General features: G+C 45.0%; 2 protein-coding genes across 2 annotated transcripts in view; one reads left to right on the forward strand and one right to left on the reverse strand.

Moving 5' to 3' along the window:
• LOC125033177 (atlastin-like) overlaps positions 1 to 10,000 on the forward strand; it is a gene marked incomplete in the record, with an annotated part of 59,344 nt that overhangs the window by 16,136 nt on the left and 33,208 nt on the right.
• Positions 466 to 5,538, reverse strand: LOC125033174 (protein O-linked-mannose beta-1,2-N-acetylglucosaminyltransferase 1-like). Its single transcript, XM_047624528.1, has 4 exons — positions 4,837 to 5,538; positions 4,219 to 4,308; positions 2,800 to 2,938; positions 466 to 2,323 (listed from the first exon to the last, which is right to left on the reverse strand). Exons 1-4 carry the CDS (start codon positions 4,935 to 4,937, stop codon positions 692 to 694), a joined length of 1,962 nt encoding a protein of 653 aa, XP_047480484.1. The 5' UTR covers positions 4,938 to 5,538; the 3' UTR covers positions 466 to 691.

The raw sequence follows: 10,000 nt of genomic DNA on the forward strand, positions 1-10,000 counted from the left end.
TTCCTATTTTCTTCTTTTCCCTCTCATTACCTCTTTCGTTGTCTCCTCTCTTCTGCTCTCCACACCTCTTTCCTCGCTTGTTCTCGCCTATCCTCTCTTGTTTTTCTCATTTCTTTTGTTTTATCCTCTTTTTTCTTTTTTTCTTTCTCCCTCGTTACTCTTTATCTTTTTCTCACTGCTTAGCTCTTTCTCACTTCTCCCTCTCTTCCTCTTTCTCTCTCCTCGTTCTTTTTCCTCTCCCCTCTCCCCCTTTTCCTCCTCTCCCCTCTCCCCTTTTCCTCCTCTCCCCTCTCCCCTTTTCCTCCTCTCCCCTCTCCCCTTTTCCTCCTCTCCCCTCTCCTCTTTTCCTTTTTTCCACACACACACACACACACACACACATACACACATACACACATACACACATACACACATACACACATACACATATGCACACTCACGCACCCACTCAAGCACCCCTCCCACACGCTCACCCCCCCCCCCCCCCCCACACACACACTAAGACACACACACACACACCACGCGTTTGCGTACTCCGCCACGTAGCGACCCTGAAGAGAGGGAAACTTTGGGCCTTGAACTTGCCGTTCAGAGTTAGCGTGCCTGACCCATGCGTTAGCTTTTCCAGAGAGGTGGTAATAAAAGTCGGGAAGGATGTTTTTCGCAGATTTAATTCTAGTACCTCTCCAAATCAGGTCGTCGAGGATTCAATAGACATTAAATTCATTAAAGTATTATGAGTTATATTTAAGTTTTTGATGTGATACTTCCCAAGCTCTAATTCTCTTATTCTGTTTACAAGAATATCTTCTTGCTCATCTGAAATTAGGTCGACGTCCCACGGAATCACGTGCGGCGGGCGTAGATGGGCGTACGGCGAGAAGGGCGCACCGACCATGTACAGCGTGGCCATCATTGACAAGCGCACTGTCAGCACAGTATCATGTTGACCCTGATCTGAAAGCGCCCATGCACCGAGACATGAAGCTATGAAAAAAAAGTTTTTATAATCTGGTTTGCCGTCAGATTTCTTTGTCATGTTATAATAGAATACGTAATTTTTGCTTGTATTAGTGGAAGGCACAAAGGATGGTTGGCAAGGGTTGCCAATTACCGGTATGGCATGGCTGATATTATGAATAAAATTCTGTTGCCATTGCGGAAGCCGAAGTCCTACGACATTATGTATTTTGATGTTCCAGCTCTTTACTATAGGCATAGACAGGAAGTACCTTTCCGTGGTAAAAGCATTCGAGTTGACGCCGATCCCGTAGTGAAGAGTCCGACTAACCTCGGGGAACGCGCATTCTCGTCCTTGGCTCGCGTGTTTGTAGAGCCAGTGATCATAATGAACTATGTTATCCCCGCTGTTGTTTTGAGGCCACCTCATAACAGCTTCTTTTATGAATTTCGAAGAGAGAGCGTATCCCCATTCGACCTGGGATTTCGCTCGAAGAATTCTGCTATTATCATGAGCTACGCCAAAAAACCCTGTTGCAGAGAATCCGTTGATGCAGTAGAGCGTGGGGTCCTCGCGGAGCAGCCACAGAGTTTGGCTCATGAAGGAGAAGAAGTCTGGGGAGACCTCGACGTCCTCGTCCAGGAAAATGACTGCAGGGGCGTCGGGGAAGGTGCGAGCCACCAGCTGGAAGACGCTACGGTAGTAACGGAAGAGTTTGAGGTTGCCTTCCCCGTGAACAGGAACTTTGGTGAAGTTGACGTTGATGAGACGTAGCAGTTGTGTGGTAGGCTGTGGTGCGTCCCCAAGCACGACGAGCACGTTGTTACGTTGCGCCCCTGGGGCAGTGAGAAGGGTATTGAGGGTGTGGTAGAGATAATGGTGGCGGGCACCGGCTGTGACGACGACGGGCACATCGGCGAGGGCGGATTGGTGCGGGAGGGTAGGCGGCGAGGGCGGTGGCAGCGGGTCCGGAGTGTGCTCATCGCAAAGTCCGCCCATGGCAGCGTGACGGTGGCAGTAGTGCCAGCGTTGTTGCTGCAGCGTTTGATTGGAGGGAGTAGTGGGCGTGGGTAGATCGGAGAGGGGCAGAATGAGGTGCGCTTGGTGTTGAGCTAGTCCTTGAAGGATGACCGTCTCCGAGATGGTGCGGCCGCCCTTGACGAAGACCCAGGTCCAGTGTGCCATGGGCGTGAGGTGCAAGGCGAAGAGGGAACCGAGGCGAGCGAGTTGATGGGCTGCTTGGCGGAGTCCCACAGTGCCAGAGACGGCTACCGTGAGAACGAGGATGCGTCCGGGTGCCACGCGATCCAAGTGCCACTGTAAGTCAGCATAGTGCGCCCAGTAGTAACCGAGCGGGAACACCTGTGGAAATGCGCTTTGTTAGTGCGTGCTCGAGCAACGTAGAGTTGTGACAATTTTAAACCACGTCAACGTTTCTTTGGTGAGGACAGTTACACTGAGTCAGGCCCCCACCTTAGTGAAGTGACAAAACCGGCTTTAGTTCACAGACAGACAAAGTTGAAAGGAAGAGAGAGGGGGCGGCAGACAGACAATAAGGATATACAGAGAGAAAGAGATGGGACAGACAGACAGAGTGGATATATACAGAAGGAAAGAGAAGAGAAGGGTTATAACGTTTAGCATAATACTACTACTTGATATTTGATGGAATGGTAATTAGATAAATAACGTTTCACATGCCTGATGTAAGAAGTGGAACAATTCTGGAGTGGTACAACTTGGCCGAACTGAGGATAGATTGGAACACTTCATACTAACATTCATGTGCAGATGATCTGAACACAGACGCATCGCTACTTTCCTGTGACCAGCCCTACCTTTGTAAAGATGAGGGCCGCGGTTCTTTGATTTAGGACAGTCAGGGTGATTCCTTCTGTTGGTGACGATTGGGGGCGACTCTCGTGGTTTTCCTGCGACGGCGACCAAACTTCTTTCACACTACGGTCGTCTTCGCACCTTGCAAAGGAAATGTGGAGGTTTAGCTGACTCTCTCTCTCCCTCCCCTTCCCCCTCCCCTCCTTCCCCCCCCCCCCTCTCTCTCTCTCTCTCTCTCTCTCTCTCTCTCTCTCTCTCTCTCTCTCTCTCTCTCTCTCTCTCTCTCTCTCTCTCTCTCTCTCGTTCGCTATCTCTCTCTCTCTCTCGTTCGCTATCTCTCTCTCTCTCTCGTTCGCTATCTCTCTCTCTCTCTCGTTCGCTATCTCTCTCTCTCTCTCGTTCGCTATCTCTCTCTCTCGCTCGTTCGCTATCTCTCTCTCTCTCTCGTTCGCTATCTCTCTCTCTCTCTCGTTCGCTATCTCTCTCTCTCTCGTTCGCTATCTCTCTCTCTCTCTCGTTCGCTATCTCTCTCTCTCTCTCGTTCGCTATCTCTCTCTCTCTCTCGTTCGCTATCTCTCTCTCTCTCTCTCTCTCTCTCTCTCTCTCTCTCTCTCTCTCGTTCGCTATCTCTCTCTCTCTCGTTCGCTATTCTCTCTCTCTCTCTCTCGTTCGCTATCTCTCTCTCTCTCTCTCTCGTTCGCTATCTCTCTCTCTCTCGTTCGCTATCTCTCTCTCTCGTTCGCTATCTCTTTCTCGTTCGCTATCTCTCTCTCTCTCTCGTTCGCTATCTCTCTCTCTCTCTCTCTCTCTCTCTCTCTCTCTCTCTCTCTCTCTCTCTCTCTCTCTCTCTCTCTCTCTCTCTCTCTCTCTCTCTCTCTCTCTCTCGTTCGCTATCTCTCTCTCTCTCTCTCTCTCTCTCTCTCTCTCTCTCTCTCTCTCTCTCTCTCTCTCTCTCTCTCTCTCTCATTTCTCTCTCTCATTTCTCTCTCTCATTTCTCTCTCTCTCTCTCTCTCTCTCCTTCTCTCTCTCTCTCTCTCTCTCTCTCTCTCTCTCTCTCTCTCTCTCTCTCTCTCTCTCTCTCTCTCTCTCTCTCTCTCTCATTTCTCTCTCTCTCTCATTTCTCCCTCTCTCTCTCATTTCTCTCTCTCTCTCATTTCTCTCTCTCTCATTTCTCTCTCTCTCATTTCTCTCTCTCTCTCTCTCTCTCTCTCTCTCTCTCTCTCTCTCTCTCTCTCTCTCTCTCTCTCTCTCTCTCTCTCTCTCTCTCTCTCTCTCTCTCTCTCTCTCTCTCTCTCTCTCCTTCCCTTCTTCAGAAAAGTTAAGCAGGGGCGACATACGAGTGGATAGTCGTGTTTGTACTATGTATAATCTCTCGTGCACTTACAGTAGACAGCCGATTTGTGAACCAATTGTAAATTACCTGCTGTGACGCTGTAGCTGAAGCCCATCACACCGGTCGATATCAAGGCTCGATCCACGCCTGCTGGACCACGTGGTCAGCCCTGCATTTCTGGAAAAGAGCAATCATTTTTGAACAGTTGCTATTTATTTGCACATCACACGAAGACAAAAAATCGAGTATCTAGTCATGTACCGCGTACTTCCCAGCACACTAGCTATTGTCTGTACACGTATTTGTAAACAACTGGAATGTCACTCGCAAAGCCTTCGTAGGCGCGTATAGGCATTATAAATGTAGAATTACTCAAAAAATCGAAGATTCTCATTGTCCGCGGAAGAATAGAGCGGATTTGAGTCCGGTTATTAGTTTTATAAGAATTTGAGAAGTTTTTTTTCTACTCAGAATTTACATTAATATGAGTAGTTACGTTATAATAAAAGAATGAAACTCTTTTTTTTGTAGTTTTGCGATAATCACACCGAAGCTCTGAATTTGAATTTGAGTACAGATTAGATAGAAATACCGTGAACACGCGATCATGTGTACAAATCTGTAGAAAGTACAGTGGACGTGTAGCATGTACAAAGGACACGATAATTTGCTTTCGTGTGATAGGCCCATCATATCAATACTAACCGCGTGAGCGACTCTGTGGAGGCTGAGAAAAGGACGACGATGTAGAGGCAGGCCTGGATGGGTCGGCGCCGCAGCTCACTCGCACAACTTTTATCCCGCATGTCGAACTGCCTCGCTGGTCGCGTTTTCCCTTGGCACAACACAAACACACACTCTTACATGGGAGGCCTTTCAGTTTCAGCTTTCTGCCATACTCCGCTCACTTTCCCTCCGCACACCCGGAGCACAGGTCTTTAAAGGGTGGTATAGGGCGCTAGCCACCAGGTAAATATGGTTATATTTTCCTTGTCACACTTATAATTTCTGTAACAAATTCAGTTGCACTGGTAGTGTATTCTTTTAGAAGTATATGAACTACGCGTTCAATCACTTTCGCTTCACATGTAGGGTCTTTAGAGCGCATTATTCTGCTTCATAGTTTTATCACAAGTCAGAATTGTTCTGCTTCCAGCGCCGTTGCCACGTCCCCGGGAATAAAATGCATGTCTTCCTTGTACCTTAATCCTGGAGGTTCGACGCTCAAGGATGCGACGAGCGACCAGCTACGACGAAATTTGTTTTTCGATACCTAACCTACTAACACCTTCCTATTTATTAAGCTTTCGTTATACATACATATAATATATACATAGATAGATAGATATATAGATAAATAGATAGATAAATAGATATTATTATAGTATATATTGATATAGGGTTACATATCGCGCACACGTACGCACACACTCGCTCACACTCACACACATTCTCTTTCTTTCTATTTTTCTCTGTCTCTCTCACACACACACACTCACACTCACTCTCACTCTCACTCTCACTCTCACTCTCACTCTCACACTCACACACACATTCTCTCTCTCTCTTTTCTCTTTCTCTTTCTCTTACTCTTACTCTTACTCTTACTCTTACTCTTACTCTTTCTCTTTCTCTTTCTCTTTCTCTTTATCTTTCTCTTTCTCTTTCTCTTTCTCTTTCTCTTACTCTTACTCTTTCTCTTTCTCTTTCTCTTTCTCTTTCTCTTTCTCTTACTCTTACTCTTACTCTTACTCTTACTCTTACTCTTACTCTTACTCTTACTCTTACTCTTACTCTTACTCTTTCTCTTTCTCTTTCTCTTTCTCTTTCTCTTTCTCTTTCTCTTTCTCTTTCTCTTTCTCTTTCTCTTTCTCTTCTCTTTCTCTCTCTCTCTCTCTTTCTCTTTCTCTTTCTCTTTCTCTTTCTCTTTCTCTCTCTCTCTCTCTCTCTTTCTTTCTCTCTTTCTCTCTTTCTTCCTTTCTTCCTTTCTTCCTTTCTTCCTTTATTCCTTTATTCCTTTCTTCCTTTCTCGTTGTTCCACACACATACTCACTCACTCACTCACTCACTCACTCACTCACTCACTCACTCACTCACTCACTCACTCACTCACTCACTCACTCACACTGACAAGAAGCAAAATGGATCGATGTCCTATAGTCTACAGTTCAAATTCATAAGGTGTAATATTAGTTTTTTTTCTGTGATATTTTCTTTATTTGAGACGTTACTTATTGGACGTAAGTATTCTTTAACAGAAGAAAAGAAATCGACACTTTCACCCTTTTCGGCTACCGCATAAAAAGTGATGATATTAATTTTTCGAAAGTAAAAACTGTTGAATTGATCATAAGTATTTCCAGTGGTTGTAACTGCTTGGCTCGGAAATACTGTATTTTTGATTGGTCCATTGCTGTTCCGTTGAATACTAAGGCTTCTTCTGGTTTAAGAGAAGCATATGTGGAGAAAGGAACTCCAATGAAGTACACCGTGATCTGCTGCCTTTGGGTATGAGCGTGTTCTCTTGTTGGCGTGAAGTAATTGAGTCCATGTGTGTTATCGATTGAGCCTTGAGTTTGCGAAGCAGGATGATACGTTGCCCAAAAAACGCCGTCATGGTGGCTCTGTTCAGATGTGTAAGGAAGTCCTGCACAGGGACCAATCAGGTTCCAACTGCTGATATCCTCTTTGTATTCCATTGCGAAAAACATCACGTAGTGAGTGTTAACCTTCCTACTGCGCGGTGGAAAATTAGGCCCACATGGGTCGGTTTTGCCCAAGATTCGAGCAGTCTTTAATTTTTGCAAGAATTTGTTTTCAAAACCTGGATTTGAGATTTCATTTGTGTTTAACAAGGCAACTCCCGATGCTTTAAGAAAAGGCCTTCGCCAGGCGTCGTACTCATGTTGCAGAGGAATCGTGTTGGTGCCTAGACCGAAATGTCGGATGCGGCTAATTTCAGGGTAAATGCATTCCCTTTTCTTCCTCGCGTATTCATATAACCAGTAATCGTACGTCAATATATCCTCACTGACGCCAGACTCGGGCCACAGGTATAATGATTCCCTTATGAATTTTGACGTAACCGCGTAACCCCACATTACTTGAGTTGCGCCCCTTCTAATAAGGGTCGCACTGCGGCCATCGCCTGTGGTTAGCAGGAAGGAGTAAGTGTTGATGCAGTAGAGCGTGGGGTCCTCGCGGAGCAGCCACAGAGTCTGGCTCATGAAGGAGAAGAAGTCTGGGGAGACCTCGACGTCCTCGTCCAGGAAAATGACTGCAGGGGCGTCGGGGAAGGTGCGAGCCACCAGCTGGAAGACGCTACGGTAGTAACGGAAGAGTTTGAGGTTGCCTTCCCCGTGAACAGGAACTTTGGTGAAGTTGACGTTGATGAGACGTAGCAGTTGTATGGTAGGCTGTGGTGCGTCCCCAAGCACGACGAGCACGTTGTTACGTTGCGCCCCTGGGGCAGTGAGAAGGGTATTGAGGGTGTGGTAGAGATACTGGTGGCGGGCACCGGCTGTGACGACGACGGGCACATCGGCGAGGGCGGATTGGTGCGGGAGGGTAGGCGGCGAGGGCGGTGGCAGCGGGTCCGGAGTGTGCTCATCGCAAAGTCCGCCCATGGCAGCGTGACGGTGGCAGTAGTGCCAGCGTTCTTTATCTATGTTGGTTTTTATTGTAGGTAAAGGCTCTGTCGATAAGTTTGTAGTGCCTTCAGCATAGATACTGTCGTTAACATCTTGAAAAGCCAATGTGATCTGAAAAAGAAGAGTAAAACAGTATAACTTTTCTTATTCAGTTGCTCACTTATTACGAGCTCTTTATGACAACAATAACGAAAGGTTATGTGTTCGGATACAATACCTCAGTATTACGGTTTCCTTTCAAAAGTGATTCGTAGATGGTGTGACCACCTTTGACGAAGGCCCACGTCCACGCCGTCTGTTGCGCCAGATAGAGCGCGAAGGCAGAACCCAATTCAGCGAAGAGCGTGCGCGCATGACGAAGGCCCAGTGTGGAGCGGCCAGTGACCGTTATAACTACCAGTCGGCCCGGAGACACCCGTTGCAGCCACCATACCAGATCTGCCCACCATGAGAACTCCTCGCTGGTCCGGAAGCTTCGCCGTATCATTGCTCTGTAACAGATTTGTTATGTAAAACATCTTACCAACGGCTCTGTTATTGGTGCCCCAACCCTTCATTCTGCCTTCCCTCTTTAACCTCATCATTACTAGTGCAATCCCAGTCCTTGCCCCATGCTTAACATAGACGATCTAAGCCCAGTACCTGCCAGTACGTTGGTCCAGGACGAGGAGAGACAAATCTTCTTTAAGTGTGTAAAAACGGCCGCCGCTCATAGTGTCCGGCCGTCTGACATAGTCCATTCTTGCGTCAAAATCAGCTGCATGTAAAACTAATATTGTTACGATGTATATATATATATATTGTTATTATTATTATTATTATTATTATTATTATTATTACTTATAGATGTGAATGTTCCTATGTAAGTATGTATACATATGTATATATATGTATTCATATATGTATATATGTGTATGTATACGTATACGTATAAGTATATAAACATGTGTATGTCTGTCATATATACATATTGTGAGAGTGTGTACGTGTATTTATGTATGCATGTATGTATGTATATGTGTATTGAATTGAACTGTTTCCATTGATAAAGGAAGGTGCTTAGTAAGAACTTGCTTTCTTCCTACCGTGAGTGTAGTTGTGCGTGAGCGAATGCAAGGCAGCTCCATGGCTGCTGGACCACGACGCCAAGGTCACGCGGTGCCCGTCCAGCCTGGATCAGAAGAGGCATATCATTGCTCTAAACAATAAAGCGGTATTATTGCTATAGTAAAAACAATTTTATCGAGAACATCCATGCGTTGAAAATAATGATATTATTAAGAACCCGGTCACTTCTCTGCATATTTGGCTTAATGTCTTTTGAAAGCCATTAAGCTAACTGTTCGTTTGCAGTAATTAAAAGGATCTTACCATCGTGCTGAAGTCTGCAGCGTTGACAGGGTCAAGATTGTCACCATGCCGGCGGCCAGCAACCAACGTGTGTCCATGGGCACGATTTTCCGCGTCTGGCCTTTTATCGGAGGCTGTCTGTCTTTCGAATGTTCAATATCCGTAAGAAGTATCGCGTTAATGTTATGGGGTGTACGCGCGCGCGTGCGCTTGCATATATATATATATATATATATATATAGTATATGTATATATGCGTGTGAATGTGTAAATGTGTGTGTTTGTAAGTATATACGTATATATACGTGTATATATACATATATATATATATATATATATATATATATATATATGTGTGTGTGTGTGTGTGTGTGTGTGTGTATATATATATACACATACACACACACACACACACACACACACACACACACACACACACACACACACACACACACACACACACACACACACACACACACATATATATGTATATATATATATATATATATATGAAGGAATGCATGAATGAAAATGTATATCTTCACAATACAAGAAATGTACACATCTATGTGTACATCTATATATACTTAAATACATACACATACACACATGTATACACATACTTACATATACATACATATACATACATATACATACATATACATATATACACATACATATATACACATACATATATACACATACATATACATACACATGCACATGTATACATACACATGTATACATACACATGTATACATACACATGTATACATACACATGTATACATACACATGTATACATACACATGTATACATACACATGTATACATACACATGTATACATACACATGTATACATACACATGTAT

This window comes from Penaeus chinensis, chromosome 16, assembly GCF_019202785.1.
Source record: "Penaeus chinensis breed Huanghai No. 1 chromosome 16, ASM1920278v2, whole genome shotgun sequence".
Lineage (NCBI taxonomy): Eukaryota > Metazoa > Arthropoda > Malacostraca > Decapoda > Penaeidae > Penaeus > Penaeus chinensis.